Here is a 24,897-nt window from a genome sequence, read left to right as displayed (position 1 = left end):
CAACAGCAGTTTTACTTCTCAATAAAAACCAAGTGTCGACCAGATTTGGTGGCTCAGTCTGACTCTCTGAAGGCTGAGTCCCTTGGTCTCGCACTTAAATCTTACTTCTGTCTCTGTCTACTTATTCAATCTGCGTCGCCCCTCTCGTGTCCCATTTGCCCTTGCCACGCTGGACGTGACAGGGGTGGGGTCTCCTATTCCTCCCCTGAATTGAGGCCGACCTTAGTGATTTGTTAGTTCAATAGGACTTGGTGGGAGTGACATTTTGGGACTCCCGAGGCTAGGTCAAGGGGAACCTTGCAGCTTCTGCCTGGGCTCTTGAAACCCAGCTGCCACGCTGTGCGGAAGCTCCAGCTGCCCTGAGGCGAGGTTCATAGGAAGAAGAACCTAAGAGGAACCTAGGCTGTGAGTGAGCAGTCCTGGTGTGTGAGGGGTCACCTTGGAAGTGGATCATCTGGCTCAGTGGAGCTGCTCTAGCTGATGCCGTGTGCCGCAGAGCAGAGCTGTCCTTGTCCAGTCCTGCCCAAACTGTGAGCAAAATAAATACTTAGCATGTAAGCCCTACATTTTGGGGTGGTTTGTTACACAGCGATGGATAACCAGGACCCTTGGGGTGTCAGTTGAAACCTCTGCTCTTCTTCAGCTTACCGGCGTCAGTGGGTGGGGATACAAAGTGTGCAGTGAACAACTGTGGATGCTAGTAAGTCCACTTAGTGGGCTTCAGGTGTTTATGCACATCTAAAGAACACAAATAACGTGAAAAGGTTTGTGACAACAGGGGTATTTCCATTCAGAGTAACTCTCAGTCGTTCAGAAAATTCAAGCACCCAGACGATGGCTTGTCCTTGCCTGTCAGTCACAGCTTTGCAGTAAGCTCACCTGCGTCGCTCTATTGTTTCAGCTCTTGCTTGCTGTGGAGCCGGGATAGGCCTTACACTGCCACTTGATTTTTCCAATATCCTTCTCTTAAAAGTGCCAGAGGGCATAGGATCTTCAATAACAGAGAGTGAAAATGAATTTCGCAGTCTCCTGTATCCTCTCTGCTTCCAAACCCAAAAGGCAGTGAGGATGACTGAACATCAGAAAGCACCACCTCCTTTTACTCTCGTTGTTTCACATTCTTCACATCCCCGTGTCGAGCCCTCCTTCACCCAATTCATTACCAGAAATTTAGCAAAACCTAACATATAATTACATTGATTTGGAAGAGGAGAAACAAGAGCCAGAAAAAATTCGCAACATCAATGAGCTGACTCTGGGTAACTGATTGTAACTTGTATTAGGCTGGGCTCTCCAGAGGAACAGAGCCATGGATGTGTGTGGATAGACAGACAGATAGATAATAGATAGATAGATGATAGATACTAGATAGATAGCTATAGATAGATGGATAGATAGGGAGAGAGAGAGAGAGAGAGAGAGAGAGAGAGAGCGCGTGCCCGAGAGAGCAAGAGGGAGAGGCTGGGATTTAAAGGAATGGGCTCACATGATTGTGGAGCCGGGCAAGCGTAGTCTGCAGAACAGGCTGGAGACCCAGGGAAGAGTAGATGTTGCAGCTTGAGTCCCGAGGCAGTCTGGAGGCAGAATTCCCTCTTCCGTGGGGAACCTCAGTCTTTTCTCTTGAGGCCTTCAACTGATTAGATGAGGCCCACCCACATTATGGAGAATGTTTTATTCAAAATCTACTGATTTAAATGTTAATCTTATCTAAAAAATAAAAAAGAACTTCATGGTCACACCTAGTTTGATGTTCGGCCAAGTACTGGCTACCGTGGCCTAGCTGAGTTGATACATAGAATTAACCATCACCCAATTGGTCCTTGAGATTTTTGGCCCCCTATTTCCTGCAGAACTGGAGCTCACCTCATGCTTCAGGCAGCCTCAGGAAGGGCAGTTCACTCAGGAGACACCCCCTCAAATTTCACCGGGTGCCTTTTGGTCCTGCGCCTTCCTCGTGGACATGCGTGTTCAGTTCACGGAGCAGACACATCACGGCCTGCTGTCATCAGTGCAGCCTCACGTCAAGGGCTCTGGTTATGAGGGGTTTCTGTGCCCTACTTCTAAGAGGAAATCCTTTTGTTTAGGGACAAACAGAACTTCCTGAGCTTTGATCTTTGGGAGTAAGCCTTTTGCTTGACTTCCCCTTTCTTTCTCTACCCCTTTGTTTCCATCTCGAAGTGCAAATTGGAAGTGCCCTGTTTGCTTTTAGCCCCGGATGGACGAATACAGGTGACCGTGTGGCTTAGCTTTGATCGGAGCGCTCAGCGCAGTTCTCAGGAGTTTGCATGGTCTGTGGCTCCTGGACAGGGTTCCTAGAAAAAGGAAATGCACTTCGGGAGGAAACGGCTGGGCGAGTTGAGAAACTTGATCAGGGACGGGCGTGTATTGTCCTCTGCCTGCTTCCTGTCCTTCCCCCGGCTTTGTTTATCTGCTGCTCCTCTGCTCCTCAGGGGTGTGTGCGTGAAGTTAATGATTGTCTCCCTTGACACTAAGTGCTTACTTTGAGGCATAGCTCCACCAGCACCTGCTCCAGCCCCGTGCTAAAACCGCGTTTGAACGCCTACACGCTGGGCTGGCTCTCCATCGGTGGGCATTTCTCCTCATTCTTTGATTGCCAGCGATAGCGCTGAGAACAAAGATGCTTTTAGCTTCACGGAGGAGGTTGTGCTGTTCCTTTTCATGGTTCCCATTCACCCTCGTCGGAAAGTCAGCTCTTGCCAACGTGAAAGTTTATCTTCTTATCCTCCTGAGCTGACATCCTCCCTCGGTTCTCAAAGCCATTTCCCTCTCATCTGATCACAGATGCCGTGCTGGAAATGCAGAATCCTGCAGAGACAGTGGTCAGGGCCAACCCTGCAGATGAATTCTACTCACTCTGGCCGTAGGTCTGGGAAGAGGTGGGAGAAGTGGGTGATGACATAAAGGGAAAGCTACTAATGGAGCTAAAGAAAGTTCTGAAGTTTCCCTTTCTCCCAATATTCTAGACCGTTAAGACTTGCATTTATATTTTTCCTTCTAAGACAGTGTTTATCAACTTTTAAAATTGTTTCCCTAAGGGGGAAAAGTTCAATTCAATTTGAATTCTCCCTAAGGAGAGAAATGAAATACTAAGGATTAAGATTTTGTGGGGTAGGTTTGAGCCTTGGAGGGACAAAATCATGGTGATAGTTAGGATTTTTTTTTTTCACACACCCTCCCCCCAACCAATTCTCTGCTGAGGACACTTGCTGTAAAGACTCTATGTTTTGGAATAAGGGCGCCCCCTCATGGATCAGGCGCTTTATGCATTGCCCCTTTTAGCTCTCCTAATATCCTTCCCTGGTAGGTGCTCTTACCATCAACTTACAGACAGAAAACCCAGGCACAGAGAAGTTGAGTGACTTGCTTGGGTCACACAGCTTTTGGCCAAAGGAGCCAGGATTCAAGATTGGAAGTTGGACTCTGGAGTCCTCTTACTATCTAGGCTATCTGGGAACTGTGTGGGAGCAAGTAAGTGCCTGGACTCTTTTTTTCATTTTAAAATTGAGATGTAATTCACATACCATAAACATAATCCTTTTAAAGTATACAATTACAAATTCAGTAGTTGTGCAGTCATCACCACTATCTAATTCCAGAACATTTTCCTCTACTACCTTTCAGCAGCCACGGTCCACTCCCTCTGTCCCCGCCCCCTGGTGACCACTAATCTACTTTCTAACTTTATAGGTTTGTCTATTTTGGATAGTTCATCAAAATAGAATCATATAATGTGTGACCTTTAGTTATTGGCTTCCTTCATTGAGCATAATGTATTTAAGATTCAACTACGTTGTAACATATTATCAGTACTTCATTCCTTTTCATGGCTGAATCCCTAGGAGTGGAATTGCTGGGTCATTTGGTAACTCTGTTTAACTTTTTGAGGAACTGTGCAACTCTTTTCCAAAGGGGCCGTACCATACCATTTTCCATTCCTACCAGCAATGTATTAGGGTTTGGATTTCTCAGCATCCTCGGCAGCACTTGTCATTGTCCCTCTCCTAGTAGAGATGAAGTATCTCATCTCATTGTGGCTTTCATTTGTTTCCCTGATGGCAAATGATGTTGAGCATCTTTTCAAGTGCTTGTTGTCACCTGTGTATATATTTTTTTTTTTGGAGAAATGTCTGTTTGGATTTTTTTTTTTGGAAAAATGTTTGCCCATTTCTAAATTGGGTATTTGTCTTTTTACTGTTGAGGTGTAGGAGTTCTTTATTGTGGATACAATTCTCTTTCAGATACATGATTTGTAAAATATTTTCTTCTACTCTGTGGATTCCTCTTCACTTTCTTGAAAGTGGTTTTTGAAGCACAAAAAATTTTGATGAAGTCCAATTTATCTATTTTTTTCTTTTGTTGCTTGTACTTTTGGAGTCCTACCTGAGAAATGGAATTCAAAATTATATATCTCTAATTATGAAATTTGGGGCAGTATATCCCTGAGAAGATTAATCATGGGAAGTAGGGAAATTATTCATGGTATTTTAAAGAGGGACCACTATATTAGTTCGCTATTGCCAGATTTGTACTAGCTAATATCATTGTTCTTATGTTACCACTGAGGAAGCTGAGACGTGAGAGGTTCTGAGACTTGCCTGAGGACACCCAGCAGTGATTGGCTGAGTTTGACCCAGACACAGGTCCTTGGACTCCAGACCTAGGCTCTGAACCCCAGGGGACTCCCCTTCTCCTTGTCCCAGTTTCAAATTCTTCTTGTAGAAAAACTGTCAGGCTTAAAGGGCTGAGTTTTGTGTGCTCCTGGTTTCCTTGTCCCCCTTGTGGTGGAAATGTGAACCGGGATAGTTAGGAGCTCTCTGGAGTGCCCTTGACAGTTTTTGTCCTGTTTCAGCAACCCATGGGAAAGCGTATTTACAACTTCTGATTCCTGGGCTGCAAGTCCAGAGAGACTGAAGCACAGAGTCGTGCTCAGGGACTGAAGCTTTCACGTGCTCCCGGGGAGCTGTGTGGCAGTTAGTTGGTCTTGGGCTCCACTTAGAGAAAAGCTGGTCTTCATTAGGAATCATTGGATATTGTGGACTTGTTGACTCCTATTTATGTTACTAAACGGCAAGGTGTATTTTCCAGGGTCTGAAGAATGGCCCTTTCCTCTACTGAGTTCCTTGAAAAATCAGTTGAGACTTCAGTTACTTGTAAATGAGAGGGTTATATTGAGTGCTTTGTAAGCCCTGTTGTCAGGTAGAAATGAGACTGGTCAAGCCTTAACATGTTAATCAAACGTTAATAAAAGCAGGGCCCAGTAATTCATTAGGTTTGACTGTAATGCAGGGGTGGGAGCCAAAGGGAAAAATAAAGTATCTGGCTATTTTAGAGACGAGAAACCTCAACCTCTTTTTTTCTTCCCCGTCCCTCACACTTTTTCTCAGATTGTGAAGTGGTCAGACTGTTGTTTGCCGTTGGCTTGCAGACCTGGGGAGCCGTATCAATTAATCGCCAAAGCAAGTGTAGACAACTTCAGCAAGTTGGGGGTGGCGTTCATGGAAAACCGACTCGAGATGGCTAATGGACTCGTACCCCAAAAGATTGTTTGTAAGTAACTTCAGAAAATGTTTCCATCACAGCAGTACGTCATAGGTTATTAGCTTAAGGACTGTTGACTACACTGTTGACAATTTGGTATGACTTAAGGGCAATGCTTATTTTCAGTTTAATTCAGTCAGCAGGTTGGATTTAACCATAATATTGGGTTGTCGGAAAAGTCATGACGTATTTTTTTTTCTCTGTTTTTCGTTGCGAAAATGTGTCATGACTTTTCCGACAAACCCAATAGTATAAAATTCATACTTGTGAATTTTTTTGAGATGCTTATCCCTGAGTATATCATTAGTGCTTTTAAAATTCTTAAACAAGGATTTCAATATTGCATTGTCCATGAGATAGCATGCAAATTCAGAAGCCATATAATATTTATTTCTCCCAATCTAATATAGTATAACTAGTTTCTAGACTATGGTTTGATAGAATGGAAGGCATAGCCAGTGTTACTATGAAGTTCTAAATCTAATAGTTTTTTTATTTGAAATGTACATACTGCAGTATTTTGGGACACATTGTTTTTTTAGGAAGACATGCAAAATGTTCTTCCTTAATTAGGCTTAAAAGCAGGCTTTCTTTCGGCCATGGAAGGGAATGGGTTCTTGCCACCTGCGACGGCATGGAAGGACCTGGAGGGTGTTGTGCTGAGTGGAGTATGTCAGAGAAAGACAGATACAATGTGATTTTGCTTATATGTGGAATCTAAAAAAACAAAATTAATGGGCTGCCTGAGTGGCTCAGTTGGTTAAGAGCTCGCTCAAGAGTGCGAGCTCTGAGCAACAGCGGTTTGATGCCCGGCCTGAGCTGAGCTGCCGCTGAGCTGCCCAACAGGTGGCAGGATGGCTCAGCTAAAAAAAAACCAAAAAACAAAATTAACAAACAAAACAGAAACTCATAGATAGAGGACATTTTGATGGTTGCCAGATGCCAGGGGGGTTGGGGGTGTGGGTGAAAAAAGGGGAAGGGATTAAGAAGTACAAATTGGTTGTTACAGAGTAGTCATGAGGATATAAAGTAAAGCGTAGGAAATATAATCAATAATATTGTGATAACTATGTATGGTGTCAGATGGGTACTAGATTTATAAGGGTGATAGATGGGAGAGGGTCGGGGGGAAGGGTGAAAAAGGTGAAGGGCTTAAGAAGTACAGATTGGCAGTTACAAAATAGTCAGGGGGATGTAAAGTACAGCATAGGGAATATAATCAATAATATGGTAATAACTATGTATAGTGCCACATGGGTATTAGTCGGGGAGGGGGGATCACTTCTTAAATTATATAAATGTCTGATAATCACTATGCTGTACACCTGAAATTAATATAAAATAATATTGAATGTCAACTGTAATTAAAAATTTTAAAAAGGGGAGAAAAGGTGAAGGGGAATAAGAGGTCCCAATTTCCAGGTTTAAGACAAATAACTCATGGGGATGTAAGGTACAGCATGGGGCATATAGTCAATAATATTGTGAGAGCATGGGACAATGTCAGATGGTTGCTGGACTTATGGTGATCACTTCTTTAGGTATATAAATATTGAACAACCATGGTGTACACCTGAAGCTAATATAATATTGTATGTTAGCTATGTTTTTAATACAAATCTTAAAAAAATAAAAAAGCAGGTTTTCTGTGTCCATGAAAGCCTTCGTTTGCATCTCTAGCAAAGGAGTGTCAGCTCTGGAAATTTGTGCAAATCACTTAATTTCCCCATTTGCCGTGTGCATGGACCTAATACCATATAAGCTGTGTTACAGGTGCTCAATAAATGTGTTTTGAATCAATGACTGTAAACTTCTATTCCGGTCCTGAGATAAGATCCCAGACAGACCCTTCTCCTGGGTTGATCCTGTGAAATGTCCCCGTAGTGACTTTTTCTTGGTGTGTACTTGGATAGGCTTTAGATGCGTGCCTTTTTTGTTTCTTAGTTTCATTATCCTATAGGAGAGTGACACGTAGGAAATTGAATGTATAAGTAAGTAGGCGAAATGACGTCACGTCCCTGAATCTCACTCTCCTCACCAGTCCATAAGAGGATCTGAGGTTTTTCTGTGTCATAAGGGAACAACGTTGTGGAGACTGGGGATTTCCCTCGGGATCGTCTGGGGCCCCCTCCTAGTAGGAGGGAGCGGTAATGTGGTCCCGAAGAATGCTGCAGAGCTGAGGTGGGGTGTGCGGGGGAGCCATGCTGGGAACGGGAGTCTGGGAGGTGAGCGCGGGCCGTGGGGTTTGACCTGAGCCATGTGACAAACTGGAAGAGCTGACTGTCTTTCCTGCCCACGCTTTAGCTGTGCACCTGCAGGACTCCGCTCTGAAGGAGCTTAAGGACCAGGCGGCAAACGAGCCAGCCCGCACCCAGCCGCCCAGCCCCGAAGCTTCTGTCGAGGGCAAGCCTGAGCCAGACATTATGGAGTATGTGGGCAAAGATGACCCGAAGGTCCCTGGTGCAGAACCGATGCAGGGAAAAAGCGGGGCCTCTGGGAGTGAGCCTGCCGGCGAGTGTGGCGACCTCTGCCACCTCCATCTGTCCAGTTGCCATGAGTGCTTGGAGCTTGAGAAGATCACCATTGAATCTGTCAAGTTTGCATCTGAAGAGAACATTCCAGATCTTCCCTACGATCCCAGCGGCAGTTCGGAGGGTGTTGCCGACGCCACCTGCCCGGAGAGAGAAGGGAGGAGAATCAACATCATGGGAAAGGCACCCAACATCCTCGTCTATGTGGGCTGTGACTCCCAGGAAACCCAGGACAGGTTCCAGCAGGTCCAGTCTGTCCTGGCTGACTGTGTGGACACCGACAGCTACACGCTCTACCCGCTGCTGGAGGATAGTGCTCTCAGAGACCCGTGGTCCGACAACTGTGTGTTGTTGGTCGTTGCCACCAGGGAGTCCGTTCCCGAAGACCTGCATCAAAAGTTCATGGCCTATCTTTCTCAGGGAGGGAAGGTGCTGGCCCTGTGTTCACCCTTCACGTTGGCTGGCTTCCAGGTGACAAGCAAGGATCCCCTGCAGGAGACAGTCCAGAACTTGGTGTTCTCCAAGGCTGACCAGAGCCAGGTGCAGCTCAGTGTCCTGAGCAGTGGCTGCGTTTATGAGGGCCCCAGTGAGCGGCTCAGCCTGGGCAAGCTCTGGGGCCACCTGGAGAATGAGGACAAGGACAAGTTGATTGTGCAAGTGCCTTTTGGAATATGTGGAGGAGAAGCTGTCCTTTGTCAGGTATGTAGGCGGGTGCTCAGGTAATGGTCTTTGGGTGTCTCTGATGGGGAACACGCCCTTTACGACGGCACATAGAAAGGTTCGAGGGTCTGCACTGCGGGGCACTTTTCACCTTTGGCTGGGAGTTATTTCTGATGGTCAACGGATGGTTTAGATTGGGGCTTTCCTGTCGCATGAATACCCCATCTAACCAAAATACTCGTGAAGGAGGAACGTGGCAGAGGTGTTTTGACTAATGTAGGATTGCTGGTTAACCAAGGATTAGTCAGAAAATTCTTCCTTGTTTTGATCTGTACTGGTAATAATCTTCCTAAAATACATTAGTCCACTCTCTTGCTTCAAAGCCCACTCTGGTTAATATGATTGAACCTTTATTGAATGCCTTGGTGTGGTGATTCCAAAGATTAGTAACCATCACATTAAAAGTGTTTTCACTGATGTCCAGGATTTCCACGAATGCTCCCCAAGCGGGGGGCAGTGAATGTTGAAAACATCTTCACAGTCTCTTTCCCTTTCTTATGATTTGTCACTCTTAAAATCTAAGTGCTGAGAAAAATTTCAAATAAGAGAATATTGAAGTGATTTAGATTCTGGGCGTATTAATATGTAGGTAAGAAAAAAAATGGAAAGAGAGACGAAAGGAGAAGCCTACTTCTTTCCCATTCTTGGGTGGACCTTTCGCCCCACTCTTGGAATTTTTTTCCTCCCCTTTCCTTTTAGCTTTTGTTTGTTTAAGCAAATGGCAGCAGGAGACACTAGTTTGGAACTCCTGATCATTTACTGCAAATCCTTTAATGGCTAGGGCAAAAGTTGTTGTTAGAGGGAGATAGGCGCTCATCCCTAAGGATTTGATGATCTAATGAGACACCTAAGGACGTGTAGATATTTTGTCTACAATAGGTCACAGGATGAGTAGAACAGATTTTGTTTTACTTTAGGAATCTTTTCATTCAGTTAGAGAACTGTTGCTTTGTTGTTGTTGTTTGTTTTCATATCGTGTGCTGTGTTTCTCTCTAGCCATCCCCAAGCCTCTTAGGTTTTCCCAGCAAACATTCTTTAAGGGTTTAGGTTTGTTTCTTTACCATTTTCCCACTCGTTTGTTCTTAAGATACTACTCAGCTAAAGAATGCATATAATTAATAAATCTGGACATTAGGACAGATGGACATGGACAAACTAGTCAGGTTTTCTCTATAGAAACCTGCAAACCACATGAATTCTTCTTTGGAGGCCCAATAAATGTTCCTCTTATCTTTTTCTCTGCAAATACAGTCACTATAGTAACTGCATTCTCAGAAAAGCCACTTAAAAACCCGACTTCCTAGGGCCGTATTTCAGTTTTGAATAGCAGATTTCAGCCCCCTGGTGCACAGACTTGTGTGAGAAAATTGATTTGGCGCTGCTGCGACCCGTTTCTCTGAGTTCCGCAGCAAATCTGCTTGCTGCTCCATTGAAGTTGACCCCATCACTGTCATAAAATTTGATACTGCGCGCTTTGCTCTAGAAAGAAAAGGGAATATGATGCAGTTCCAGAAATCAGATTCAGAGGATTAGAAAGTAATTTCTGATTCTAAATGGCTTCCAGTCTCTGTGACAGGGTTGCTGTTTTCTCCTCAGGCCTGTGTCACCACGATACCTCGCCGCCGAGATCAACCAATAAATACTGTCACAGGCTGGTTAGTTTCCTCTTGCCCTGTTCAATTTCATAGCCTTCATCTCTGAAATAAATCGAGTCATGATGTAACCCAGTAAGAGGTGGTGCAGTAGTTCAAGGGCAAACCACAGCTGCGCAGTAGGTGGTGGTCTGCCTGCCGGCCAAGGAGCCGTGCAGCGATCTCTTGCCATCCGTCATCATGAAGAAAAAGGAAATGTTATAATACTCGCTGTGCTGATCATGTTTGCAGGGAAAATTTAAGGCTGTGGATTAATGCTGACACTGAATGATCAAATGGGCCAGGAGTTCGACATGAAGTTGTCCAAATAAAATCTCTTAACTGGATTAAATTTTTTTTTCTTGTTTTCAAACATCAGATATTAATTTTATTTATTTAATTAAAAAATTGGTTTTTCAACTACAGTTGACACCCAGTGTTAACATTAGTTTCAGGCATACACCATAGTGATTAGACGTTTATATCACTTATGAAGTGATTACCCCGGTAGGTCTAGTACGCTTCTGGCACCATGCAAAAATATATGTTTTCTTATTTAACTTAGCACATGGAGGAAGTGGTTCTGCTTTTCTAGCTGAACTGCTGTTCTCTCTACCACTGCACTTGCCGCCATTTTGGGTCGGATCCTTCTCTGCCATGGGGTCGTCCTGTGCATTGTATGGTATTAGCAGCACTACCTACTAGATGCCAGTAGCACCCCCCCCACACACACTGCCCTTTTTGTGACTGGGGACATGTTGAGTTCTGGCTTTTGGTTTGGTCAGAAAACCTTCATTTTAGAAGAAGCCACGTTGTAGAAATGGGCCCATCACTAAGGTAACAGGATTACAGCCAGAGGATGAGACATTGGTCAGATCCCACAGAGGACCAGGAGTGCGCATCCCACGCGAGCGCTTTGCCATTTGGTCCTGTGAGTGCAGGCGCTGAGCCCGAGGTGGCCTCTCTTCTCGCTTCTCTTGTGCTGACAAGTGTGTTCCTTACACAGTGTCAGTGGCTGTCTTTTCCCTTCCCTCCTGGAACACTGGAACCTGCTAGTAGGGCAGTCCTCTTTTCCTCCTCGGAATGTCTCACACGTGACAGCGAGTTCAGTACCCCCCACTGTGTGTGCTGCTTGGCTCTGTTCACTCAGCCCAGGAGGACGTGTGCCATTGATCACGCTCGCCCCCTCTCCCGGGGGCCCAGGTGGGGACAGAGCCTCGCTCATTTTACTTCTGCCACCTGTAAGGGGCAATCTCCAGGATAGTTACACGTGACCCGCTGCTGTGCTGACCGCCCACACCAGCCCTCGCTGTGTCCACTCGGGAGGAGACGGCACGTTTAGGGTAAGATCGTGCGGTAGGAGAGAGACTCAGTAGGATTCACATCCCTTTAAAGATTCTGTTCTTCTGCCTGCTCTTCTCTCCAGGGCTGTTTAGAGGAGACCCACCTGCTGCCGGGGGCCGAGCGGCTCAGTGGTGGGTGAGGCAGGGACCCGTGGTAGTGTGTGGCGTGTGGGACACTGCTCTACCCACCTTGTCAGGGTGGCCTCCGCTTTCAGCAGTTGGACCAGTTGAACAGTACATGTGGACAGTATTTTTGGCTTGGTTAAGGCTTGGATGGGAATTGGGAGATTTTAAGTTGCCTGAAGGCTCGCACCATGCTTTTTATTTTCACAACGCTCCTGCAGCATCAGGTCGGGAGCTCTGCGTACCCCAGAACCCCTTAGCTGACCCCTGGCCAGAGCAAAACAATTCAGCAAACGTGCTCAGGTTGCTCTCCTGGGTGCTACCGAGCTGGCATCCTCCAGGCTCCAATGCCCAGTTAAAATCTCATCTCAAGAGAGCTGCACCTTCTGGAACGTTCCTCCGTACCAAAACACAGACCTTTCTTGGGTAGGTGGGGCTCTTTTAATTTTCACTGGACAGTAAAGCCTGAACTAAATGCATGAAGTTCCTAATCTTAAAATCGAGTCAGGTGAAGGAGGGAGGTGGGGCAGCCTTTCTGGGGTCCCTCCAAACCTACTCATCTATTTGAGTTCCTGCAAACCCGTAAAACAGGGCATAAGGCTGCTCTGCTCCCTGGTGATGCTTTGCAGTAGTTACTACTGATTGGCCGAGTGCAGTTTCAGGCCTGACCCATGTGCCTTCCTGAGTTTAGTAGAGACTTTAGTTGGGATCTCAGCACAACCGTATTTCTAAGTGTTTTGGTTGCATCCCTAAGTTAAGGGACTTGCCCGAGGTCCCAAGACTGATTGGTGATACATTTGGGACCTGGAAAGAGTTTGATTCCTATCCGGGGTCGTTTCCACAGCGGCCTTCCAGCCTGACAGCCACTTGAAGAGGCCCTTTTGAATCTTTTTATTGCTTGTCATTACTTTCCAAATATTCAGGCTCAGAGTTTATATCCTGTTGATAAGGAGGAGGATTCATGTCCAAGTTTTCAGAAGCCCCGGTAAAGACAGTGTCTCTCTGCGCCCGGCTTACTAAGTGGTGTCTCTCCCTCAGGCGTACTTGGATCTACCTCCCAGCTCTTCGATAGTGCAAACGCAAGAGGATTTTAATCTGCTGAAGTCCAGCAATATTACAAGATATGAAGTCCTTAAGGAGCTCCTGACCGCCCTCGGCCTAAGCTGTGACACTAAACAAGCTCCTGCCTTAACGCCTCTTCACTTGCTGTGGGCCACGGAGGTGAGTGTGCGCTCAGCCGGGAGGGAGCCTCGGGTGCCCGTCAGGTGCCCTTCCTCAGAGCGGTCCCCCTTTTCCTCAGTCGGCCTTTGCCGTGGGTTTCGACTTTGATTTCTGTTTTGATTTTCTATTTCTCGTTTGATTTCAGGACAATCTTAAAGATGTCCAAGTATAACTAATATTTTTGGTGTTTATATGGAAGGGAGGGGAGTGAAGGCTACTGATGTTTAGAAGGTGTCGAATCCTAAGGTTCTGGCCCTTCCCACTTTTGGGGGAATAGGGTCACAGTGTTATGTGTTAGGAGTGTATTTGCGTTTGGGCCTTTCTCTGCAAATCTTTGGAAGGGAAAATCACGTTTCGTTTCATTTGTACTCACGTCTGCCATCTTGTGGCCAAGGGGGCTCTGGATTTCAGTTTATACTTCGTAGTTGTAATGGGAAAATGCCCATGGAGGTGGGGTGTATGCAGGAATTTTCCTGGCCTTGTGTCTGCATTTGATGCCTGGGGTTGGTATCTGGTTTGGGCAGGTTGCCAGAGTCTCCAGGTATGTCTTCTTGCTAATCCCTTTGCTTTGCCAAGCCATCAATGTCTTATTAATTGTGGCAAATTATTTTGTGGGTCTATTTCTGTTGTCTCCTCTAAATAGGGAAATTGGCGAGTTGAGTGACATAATTGTGCAGATTCAGCAAGTGCCTAATAGTCCAGGTGACTCTAAACACCAAACTTACCTGCTTTCCCTTGAAAAGAACACAGTATACCTCCTACCCCATTTTAAAAGATGAGGAACTGTCCTTTGGGTTATATTTCATCTCTTGGCAAACAGTGTGTAGAGCAGAGCTGCATGGACTCTGCTCCCGTGGAGGAGACAGATACAAAATCTGGAGTATTTAGGGTTAGGATACTTTATAGGATTATGGGAGGACTAGATGAACTATGTGAAACTTCTGTGTAAATTGTATTATTTAAAAGATAGTACAACTGTTAATATTAACATTAGATTGTTGGGAGGTTGAGTAAGTTATAAGTGGCTACAATTCCAACAAGTGCCTGGTGCTATGAGTGATGTTTTTAATTTTAAAAATTAATAATAAAGCAATGGATGCTTTTTTGTTGTTGTTGTTCATTTAAGAAACATTCTTTTATTGCATTGTCATTACACAGTGTTTAGCCAGCCAGCACTCTCTTTAATGCATATGGTTTGACTTTTGTTTGCACCTTCATCTCAGGAAATCAAAGCTTCACGTCATTTATCTGTTTATGTGTTCAGTTAATACAAAGAAAAGCATCACCTCTATCTGGTGACTTACAAAAAAGTATCCAAATAAAGCTGGTCCTCAGAGCTTCAACCCTTATTGGTAAGCCACCAACAGACCTCCCATGAGGAGGGATGGAGCCGAGCCATGTGCATAGGCGTTGCTGGACCCCAGGGGAGATGGGTGTGACTATCACTCTCACAGATTTCCTGTCTCCCTCTGTCCCCAAGCCGGGAGGCCGAGGCTGGACAGGTGCGGAGGTGCCTGTCTGCTCCAAGGTCAGAGAACGATGGACCCAGGCTTGCCCTTGACCGAACGATCTGACCTTTCCTGAGTTCTTCTGACCACGCTGGTCTTGGGACCTGCACCTTCTGACTCTTGGACATAACAGTGGAGGAGAAAGGGTGACCCCAGGTTCTCCTGTGAGCAGAGGTTTGGAACTCTAGGCTTTTCCTGTCTTCTTTAGGATGGGTGGCCCGAAATACCTAAAACTTTGTATCTTGTGTCTGCTTATATTAAAATACACAGTAGAAGCTTCATAGTTTTGTTCTTTGTTTTTTTAAAACTTCCTGGGGGGATGTGGGGGATTCATTTCCCCCTATTGATTGGTAACCCCTATTCACAAACCATGAGAATGAAAGCTGGAACAAGAATAAAGCAGTTATTGGGTCGTCGGGAAAGTCAGGACGTGTTTTTGCATTGAAAAACATAGAAAAATATGTCATGACTTTCCCGACGACCCAATATTTGTTCTGTATACACATATACAAATATTCTATACAGACGCCAAGCCTACCAAAGCCCTCATTCCATAGTAACTTTGGAAAAGAGTAATTTTCAGCAGTGTGCATTTCGCTTTCCGGGTCCTCTGTGTGGTCTGGCTGGCCCTGGATAGCTCTATTGTGGGCTGCTTTTTCCTCCAAGTGCTTCTGTCTGAATTCTGTTTCACTTTGGGAGCCCACGGAGCTTAGAGAGTGTATGATTATTGTGCATATCCTCATTTCTGAGTGTTAGTGACTCCTCTTAGAACACCTTGTCTCTGCTGTAGAAGGACAGGTAAGAATTTAGAGTTTTAGAGTGTGTTGTCCTGAAATAAAGTTCTCTAAAGGAGCATCATGCGAATGAGTGTGAAGGCAGCTACCTACTGACTGTGGCAGTCTTTCTGGGGGCAGCGGGGTGACTCTTCCTGCTCTTCTCTTGATGCCAAAGAAGAGACATGTTGGCACATCTTCTAGTCATTAATGCTGGTGGCTCAATAATTAGAGATGATGGATTGGGACTGGAAAGCTTTCTATTTGCTTCTTTTTTTCCTGCTGCCTTCTCACTGGTCCCCATGGAATTAAGTTACGCGGAGAGGCCCTGGGCATCCTGGCATCCTGTTATGTGATACATGGCCCATCCTTACTCATCACCTGCCTAACAGATGCTGGTATTGACTCCCTTTTTCCGGTAAAGACTCTGTGCTGTTGGGGATCACCAATCTCTCACCACAGGGTGTCGCTGCTGAGCTAGGCTGCCTGGTGAACAGACACCCTGGAACTGTAAAGTAGATCTGAGATTTAATTTTTTTCTCTAGACATCAATTTCACATAGTATAATTTAGTAGTTTTCCATGATACTGGTGGCACTTTGTTTTGGTTCTGTAGAGATTATTTCAGTGTCACAGTTAATAATATTCATCTTTCATTAAACATTTACTTGTACTAGGTACTATTACAGGATGGAATATGAAAGAACAAAATATACACACTGGTTATCTAAATAGTTTTACGGCTTACCAGCTGTGTTTATACAGTTTGGTGCCTACACACTCGCTCTTTATAGCCTGTAGCACAGAAGATTTACGAGGTACCTATGTAGTTCCATATTACTGCGATATGAATGAAAAAGAATAGCACGGCGATCGAAGGAGAGAAAACACCCAAAGTACAGCCGACCCTTGGCGTTTGCTAGGGGTGTGTTCTGAGACCTTCATTGACACCCAGACACCACAGTAGCATGTGGTTTCCCCTGTAAAATCCAGTCACGTATGACGTCATGGCATTTCCACACGTGACATGCCGAGAAAGCAGGGTTCTGTCTGGGTGCAGGCTCTGGGGAGGCGGGCAGGACTTCCTCTCTGACCGGGGTCTTCCCGTTTCATAGGGAATCCCAGGGGCAGGATTGAAATTCGGGCCTCAGCACATTTTGTATATGTCAAACTAAACCAATAAAACACATGAGCACCTGTATACCACCCTCATACATCCCTAGAAAAAAGACTGGAAGGAAATACAGTATGTATAGGGCTTATTTTTGGGTGGTGGGCTAAAGGGTGATTTTAATAAGCTTTCAAAACTTTCTTGGTATTTTCCAAATTTTCTATAGTGTACATGTATCATTGTTAAAACAAGCAAAACCAGTTTTTAAAAATTAAAAAGCAAATTGCTCTGTGTCAGTAGACTTGGAACACATTCTATAAACGGTCAAAGCTTGAATAAGAGGCGTGGAGTCTCATACAGATATTGATGTCTTATTTAATGTTTGACATCTATATGAATTATTTAAAAAGCATTGGCTTTGTTAGTGAGTGACTTGACGCTGCTGAATGGCTGGTGACAGCCCCGACTGTTAGGCCGAGTTGAGGCTCTCCTGTTAGTTAACATGCGTGTGTTTCGGGGCCACAGCTGCCCTTTGGCTCCCGTGGGTGGAAGGTTCTACTGGTTCGTAATCCGAGTGCCTCGCCGCTGCGTGGATGTAGCAGTTTCTTGACAGAACCCGTTGAACTGTTGTTTCTCACAGAGGACCACATGCGTGCTGACGTCAAATGGTGAGTCCTTTCAAGCAGGGACGTTCCTTCTATGAGCTACATGCTGGACCATAGAGTTTTGTGGAGCGAGATTACGGGGTGGCCACCACCCTGACTTCCTGCCACGGTGGTGATGGGAAGTTAGCAGGAGGGCAGCTCTACTGTGGGGACGTGAGTGTGTTTGTGAGTGACACCAACTTTATAGAAGAAATGGTACTTTCCCTTGCAGAACCTAAAAGTCCAGTTGAAAAACTCAGCCTCTTCTGCCCTTTTCTGGGCTCCGTTTCTATTTGTATCTCTGCCAGGGAAGTGGCAGTGAGGGGGATGGCAGCTGGGTTGGTGGACTTGCTGGGATGGGAACCGGAACACAGGACGCCTCAGCCTCCCTCCATTGCCCCAGAGCTGGCTGCCGGCAGGGCCCTGTCGACCCCTCAGTGCAGCTGCAGGAGGAGGATGGGATGGCACAACCCATCCAGAGAGCTTGGCGTGCCCCCTTAACCTGGGTTGTCCCCGCTTCGGTCTGCGGAGCTCGGGGTTCTTTCAGAAACTGCAAAGTGGGGGTTCTCTGGGGCATTCCTTGCGGCTGGCAGCGAATGACGTGGAGGCGACCCGAGACAGAAGCAGGCAGGATGTTGGCAGCTGTCCTGCCAGAGGGTATGTGGTTCCTTTGCCTGGGGGTGGGGTGGGGGCGGGGTCAAGGTGTAACTGTAATAAGAAGTGACAACTGGGTTTGTTATGAAAGCAACTGGCCCAAAGTCACCCTGCTGTGTGTGCGTAACTGTGGTAGTGGGGGCGTTATGGGATGGATCATAGCCGTTTAAAAACAAAAATCAGTATTACGTTTCATTTTGATTCAACCCCAAGTTATTTGCCATGAAACTTTTTGCTGTACCTCCTCCCATCCCCCCCCAAAAAACTCCCCAAACCCCCACCAGGTATTGCTGATAACGATGGCTCTGACACTTGTAAAGGTGTCAGCAAATTCCTGTACAGTCCCATCCACCCAGGGAATTACTTATCTGATGTTGGTTGCTTTATGAAGAAACCTAGCCTAAATCATACCATATGGCTTTTATTCTCCCTTCTCTTACTGACCACTTCATTTAGCAAACATCGCACGCCTACTAAGTGTGAGACCTTGCTGTGGACGTGTCTGCAAAACGAGATAATGTCTTATTTTATGGCATGCTTTACAGTTAACCAAGTGCCTTCACGTGTGTCACGATCTCATCTTCCCACAGTGGCCCTGAGCCGGGGGGAGGCAGGCGAGGGGTCCAACCTGGGTTGTGGAGCAGTGAAGAGTCTCATGTATGTTTCTGAGTTAATTGGAATTCTCCAATTAAAAAAATTATGTGCTTTCCATTTTTCTAGCCTAGCATTTGTATGGAATGCTCCTCCCCCGCTCCTCCTCATTCTTTAATCCTGGTTCCGAATCTTGAATATACAGTGAGGGAAACTTCTAGTGTTACTCTGAAATACAGCTTAAAAAACAACTTTTAGAGATCCAAATTAGAGAGAAAGTTAGAATTCCAGGTGCGCCCTGAATAGCTCTTGACATGTGGCTGACGTGGTGTCGTGGCGGCTGTGTTACAACACGGCACCAGCCAACAAGCAGCTGGCAGATGAAAGCAAACATTTAAAAGCTTTTATAGCTATGAATGTTTTTAAGGGTCTTTCATATACCTCTTTCTCTCCTTTCTTTCTTCCTTCGCCCTCCACCTAAACTGGACATTTTTTGTTCATTTTAACTGACTTCCTGTTATCAACCTTAATACCTATGGCACAGGTGACATGATGGGTTTTGACGATGAAATGCGAAACAATTGACACTCAGAATTGACACTCGGGGTGTTTTCCTTAGCTGCCTTTATTTTGTATTTTGGGGGAGAGGCTTTTCAGCTACTGTATATACTGTACTCTTCTTTGAATCTTGTTTCCTCAAGGTTGTTTCAAAGCAGCTCCTTTGCAGTAAATACCTCTGGGCTAAAATCAAGGCAGAGGCTAGTAAGATGCGGCGGGAAACACCAGCACATCTTCGGTCGTTTTCTGCTTTTGACTGGAGGTGTTATAGTTTGGGTTTTCTCTGCCTTTGACTGGAAATGTTATAGTTTGGGTTTTCTCTGCCTTTGACTGGAAATGTTATAGTTTGGGTTTTCTGTGCATTGCCGCTCTCGCCAGCTGGCCTGGGGAAGGGTAAGCGGGTCTCTGGGTGACAGGGACACCGTTTCCAGTGGTTCCTTTCTGGGGGTAGCAGCCTATCTAGGAAGGGCGGTTTTATTTCCTCGGACTATTTATATCCACCGCTTTGCAGTCACAGATTTGTGCATGGGAAACAGGCTCTTTTGGAATGAAAAATCCTCCAAGACCAAATGTTTTTTGTCTTCTACACCAGCTCCCTAATAACTGCCATGTGTGAGCGGGTATGGATTATGGCGTTAGCTCCTGGGGAAGTCGATTGAAGCTGCCTGGGAAGTCTTGCAGCGTTCTGAAGAGCAGATTTTTGTCTCCCAAGTGGAAAAAAGACATCCCAGGCAGTAAGCCCACACTGGTACCAGGTTAGAGGGTATGATCAAAGGGCCCGCACCTTGTGATCAGGTGCACAGCTGAGGACTGGGAGTGAGATGGGCACGGTGTCCAGGTGCCTGAGATAACAGCCAAATCGCTGGACCGTGATTCTCCCGATGGTGCAGCTGCCGTGTCAGTTCAGGAATGCCGGGGTCTGAGACCTGAACACTGTTTAATCAATGTCACCCTGCAGTTTTTCGGCAATGTGAATTATCGTTGGGGGAGGGGCCACATTGTCTTTCCATTCATGCTAATAATTTGAGAATGCTGCTCCGAGAATGGTGCTGTGTTGAAAAAAATGTTTACTGTGTTTCGGGGTTTCATGACTGACAGGCAATTTGTGGCTCCAAATGGTGTGTAATTCTGTTTCCCCTGCCTGGGCGCGTAGCAGGGTGATGGTGTGCCTGCCCGATCTCAGCAGTGGACCGGGTCAGTCCAGGTGGAGGTTTCTGTGGCTTCCTCATGAAAGCAGGCCAGCATAGCAGCAGCAAAACTCAGCCCAGGTCAGTCCCTCTGTCTGTCCATCAGTCTCTTTCTCTTGGAGACAGGAAGAGAATGCGAATGACTTTCTGAGTTTTGTTCTTGTGTCGGGCCCCCCGATAGCTGCCTCTCAGTAGACACGTTTTTCCAGGAACTGCTGTGCCGAGGGTGGCCACCCACAGCCTTCCAGGTACCGTACATTTCTAGTTCGCCTCTAACGAACCCTCTGCTTGTGGTGTGTTTTCCTTTCTGAAATTTTTCTCAGGCTTCAGTTTAATAGCGTAATCAGTGGAAGAGACATTGGAGTTACAGGCTATAATTTTGGTTCTTGGAAATACTCTTCCTCATGAAAAATTCTAGAGCTCAAGCCCCATTTGATCAATTGAGGAACATGGATTTAAATGAAAACAGCTTAGTCTTTAGAACATTTGTTTTAGTGGATATTGTTTAGTGGTATTTGAGTCTTTATGATTTTAACATGTGAATTAAAAATATAAACATTGACATGTTTGTTTTAACTAAAACTTTTAAGAAAATGCTGTAAGATTGCTGAACTAGAACCATCCTCTGGGGAGAGGTCTTTTCTCCACTTGCCCCTGAGGATGAGGAAGACTTAGGTTATTAATATCTAGAGATTTCTGTTAAAAAAAGGAAATGTCCTCTTCCACTGACACATGGAAATGGACAACATAATTTTGTTGTGTGGGTGTCAGTTCTGTGTGTCTCCTGTGTGTCTGTCGGTCCAAGTGTGGGGAGATAGGGGTTATGGGTGAAGAGATGAATTATATTAGCACCCACACTCCAAGATGTAAATTCAAATTCTAAATAGAATCTTGTGAGGATGAACCAGCATTGACCATCACCCGTCAGCGGGATTGTCAACTCTGAACAGACGCATCACTGAGCCGTTTGTTGGTCCCACAAACTACAAGTCTTTCCTGAGCTCTGAACTGTAAAAACATTTAGTTTACACCTCCTTGCCTCCTGTAGGCAAACTAAAAGTTAGAAAAATTAAAATGAAAAGTGAATATTCTTCTTAGAAAACTGGTACAGCTTTGATTTTCTGGTCCATAGGAAAGTATTGGACAAATGGTTTTCTTGTCTTTGAGCAAAAATGGACCCTCCATACAGCAGTTATTACAGTGATTGAATGATGGCACCACGAATCCCCTTTATTCTTCGTAATCTCAGTAAATAAGGAAATGTGTCTTTTAAAAGAAAACATTAAACTGGTTTCATGAATTAAAAAAATATGGTTCTTTTTTTGGGGGGGTGGGGAGTAGGGAACATCGAGAGTCTTTCAGCCTGGAATTGCCTGGACTGTTCCTCTAGATTGTTGCTTTCATAGTCAGCCTCGATATACACGACGATTTACATTTTTCTTTGACTGTTTAGTCCATAAAATGCTTTAAAGGTCTAAGGTCTGTGATTTTGAAGATTCTCCTCTATGCGTGTATTTTCCTTTCGTGATGGTGGGATTAGGTGTAGTCTCAGGTTGGCCAAATGTGCTCATCACAGAAGAAGGCTTTTTAAAGGACAGCCCACTGCCACTGAATTCTCATTACTAAAACCAGCTCTGTTCCGTTGGGAGGAGGTAGATGAAGTTGACCTTTCGCATCTTTTCCAGCCTCTGCGGTATTTATGCTGGTCCCAGAAAAGCAATTAGATGCAAAAAAAAACAACAACAAAAAAACCCAAGTTTTTTTTCTTAAAAACTTTTTAAGTAGTTTCTTTGGATTCATTTTTTTTTGTAAGAATCTCTGATTATAACCATTTTCATCTTTATACTGGACCCATTTGAAATCATTGGTACCTTTTCACAGTTCGTTTAAGCACAATAAAGAAAGTTTTGCTTTCTGCTTTATTTTGTTTACTTCAGGCTCTTTCTCAAATTAATTTTCCTGTTAACTCAAGAATCATCAGTGTAAAACAGCACACTCAAAGTTACAAACAAGTTGCGTTTTCAGTTTGTGTGCTACATTGGCTGTTTGAAAAACACGGCACCCCTTATTTATGATCATAGGGTTTTTCCGCCAGCTCACGTATGTTTTCATGCTCCATAATGCAATTAAACCACGGCATACATGCACCTCGTGGTACAGCTTCTGACGGATTCTGGCTTGCAGATCACACACGCGGTGGGAACCCACGGACGGAACATCTCTTTCTGCTTCTCCGGTGTTGGACTCAGAATTTAACACCTATATTTCACGCATGGCTCGCCAACAGTCGTGTTGGACACATAGCAATACTGTGGCATATGTGTCCTTATGGAGAATTAATGAATTTGCATTGGTAGGTTATTACTCTTCTTCTATTTAAGAAAACATTTTTATTCTTTCGTAGTAACTGTTGAACTGCTCTCACAAGTAAAAAAATGTTTCGTAGGAAATTTCAAATATACAAAAGATAGAAACGATGATGTAACGAACCCCTGTGTGCTCATGGCTCTGCTTCACAGTTTCCCATTCTGGCCTTGTTTCGGCTATTCCTGCCCCTCCTCTTCCGGTATGATTTTGAAGCAAATCTCAGATCACATCTCTGATCTGTAAATATTTTAGTATGTGCCTCTAAAAGATAAGTGCGCTGTTTAGAAACATAACCCAAATACCACTGTCACACCTAAAATAAACCAATTCCCTCCTAGTTTCTCACCCAGCAGCGTTCCAGTTTCTAGTCAGGCATAGTTAAGGATCGGCAGTACCATCCGTGCGTTGTGTGTGGTGCGTCTCTCCCTTTATAAAACAAATGCAAGAAGGAAGCGCCTAGATGTGAACCCTTGTCACTTTTGGGGGAAGTGAATTGGAAAGTTGATTTTTGTGCCTCCTTTGAACTGCCATATTTTAGCCCCTGATATTAGGCCATTCTGGAAGTAGCAACAAATAACCGTTTGTAATAAGGTGCAAAACACACCCTGCAGGTCGAAATAGCGGGGTTTGTCCCGACTCTCACCCGTGTAGAGCCCAGCCTGCGCTCCCTGCCCGCCCTTTTCCACATGCGAAGTCCTGGCTCTCCAGCAGGGGCGAGATTGATTTTTGCTCCGCATGCTTTCGGATCGGGTTGATGTTTAGCCTTTGACCCAGCCACTTTCTTACAATAAACAGTTTGTTGATGAGAGCAGCTGCCCAGCAGATTGTTTCCAGATTGTTCTTGTGGCTGAGGATGGAGTGCACCTTAACGAAGATGTCGGCTTGAAGCCGCGGCTCCTCCTTGCAGTTGTCTGCCTTTGAGACCAACCGTCAGCCTCTGAACATTCTTCTATTTATATCCCGGGAAATGGCATGAACCTGTGGCGCTAGAAATCAGGCCTCACAGGCTTCCCTATTTTATTTTATTCTCTGAATGAATGGTAGCAGCGTATTCTAGGCATCCCTGCTATATGGTCCAATCTTGAATGTTTTATTTTGTTCTCTGAGTGAATGACAGCAGCATTTTCTAGAAGTTTCTGCTGTATTCCTTATGTCACAGTGGGCATTCCCAGCATTTGGTATGTGCCTGGTGGAGCTGTGTGGGGAAATGGACAAAACATGCTTTATTTTGTGTAGGAATCTGGGCTCCTTGAATATTGAAATGTTTTCTACACACTTAAGGAACAAGGCACTTTCAAACTAAGGTAAGTATTATCTGCTTTGGATTATAATCTTGCCCTTTTAAAATAAGTTTTATTTTTTTTGAAAGACAGTACTCTTTTTTTTTTTAATGCAAAAGACAGGTACCCCAATGACTTGGTATTTATGTGATTCAAAGGTGCACCGTCGTTTGGATTTTTGTGGCTTTCCTAGTCACCCCCCAGCTGTTACCTAGAATGGCCTGTCTGCTTGCAGCAACCTTCATTAAGTCAAGGTCAGAACTTTCAGCATCGGAGCCAACACTTTTTACTAAACTGGCCACCAGGGGCTGCTGTCAGAATGGTGAGGCTGAGCTCACCTCCCCAGAGGCAAGTTTCCTTTTTCTACAACCAGTAAATTTTGTTAAGCTACCAATCCTGGTTTCAAACCCCAGGTCTCAGTCCACAGCCTCCAGTCACCAAGCATGCTCATGGCTCTCTCCTTTGCAGCCAGGTATGACGTACAACCTGGACACAGTTCAAGACCTAAGATTAAGACTTGTGTGTTTTTCATTCAGTGCCAATAAGCTGTTATTAATACACTGATTCCACACATACTGAAAAGCTTCATGAAACGCACTGGGGCTTGTGCTTGGGGGAAGCACTTCCTGCGTTTGAACTGTTCAGGATCTGGGCCTCCACAGGAACGGCCCTTGGTCCTCACAATGTGGGTTTTCAGGGAGGCGTTCTTGCCTGAAGTGGCCTTAGCAGCCCTGTCCAAATGCAGACAGCACAAAGGGTCTTGCTGAATTTGGTGTTCTTGGTGGTGGTTTTGTTTTTGGAAATATATACAGAGGGTGTCAAAAAAAAAACAACTGTACATACTTTTTTTTTCTTTTTTAAAGATTTTATTGGGGAATTGAGTGAGGGGAACAGCGTTGGGGAATCAGGGAAGGGGAACAGACAAGTTGCTGTCCTTTTGTTCTTCAATCTAGTTGTGGAGGACGTCGCTTCACTGGCCTATGTTGGTACTATCATTGCGCTCTTCCTGGGTGAGGCAGTCACTTGCCGGCCATTGGACGGCCGCTCATGGCAGCTCACGCTGGCTGCCAGCCACTCATGGTAGCTTACATCAGTCC

The 24,897-nt window shown here is 45.1% G+C and overlaps 1 protein-coding gene across 1 annotated transcript in view; it reads left to right on the top strand.

Moving 5' to 3' along the window:
• The first annotated feature begins 5,405 nt into the window (after positions 1-5,405).
• Positions 5,406-24,897, top strand: part of HLCS (holocarboxylase synthetase) — a 192,607-nt gene continuing 173,115 nt past the window's right edge. The window contains exons 1-3 of the mRNA XM_019658628.1: positions 5,406-5,568; positions 7,864-8,789; positions 12,946-13,128. Of these exons, the coding sequence (XP_019514173.1) occupies positions 5,517-5,568; positions 7,864-8,789; positions 12,946-13,128 (1,161 nt within the window). The 5' untranslated portion in view covers positions 5,406-5,516. The remainder of the gene's footprint in view (positions 5,569-7,863; positions 8,790-12,945; positions 13,129-24,897) is intronic.

This window comes from Hipposideros armiger, unplaced genomic scaffold, assembly GCF_001890085.2.
Source record: "Hipposideros armiger isolate ML-2016 unplaced genomic scaffold, ASM189008v1 scaffold_285, whole genome shotgun sequence".
Lineage (NCBI taxonomy): Eukaryota > Metazoa > Chordata > Mammalia > Chiroptera > Hipposideridae > Hipposideros > Hipposideros armiger.
The sequence above is the reverse complement of the archived record's forward strand: the minus strand, read 5'-3'. Positions and strand labels throughout refer to the sequence as shown.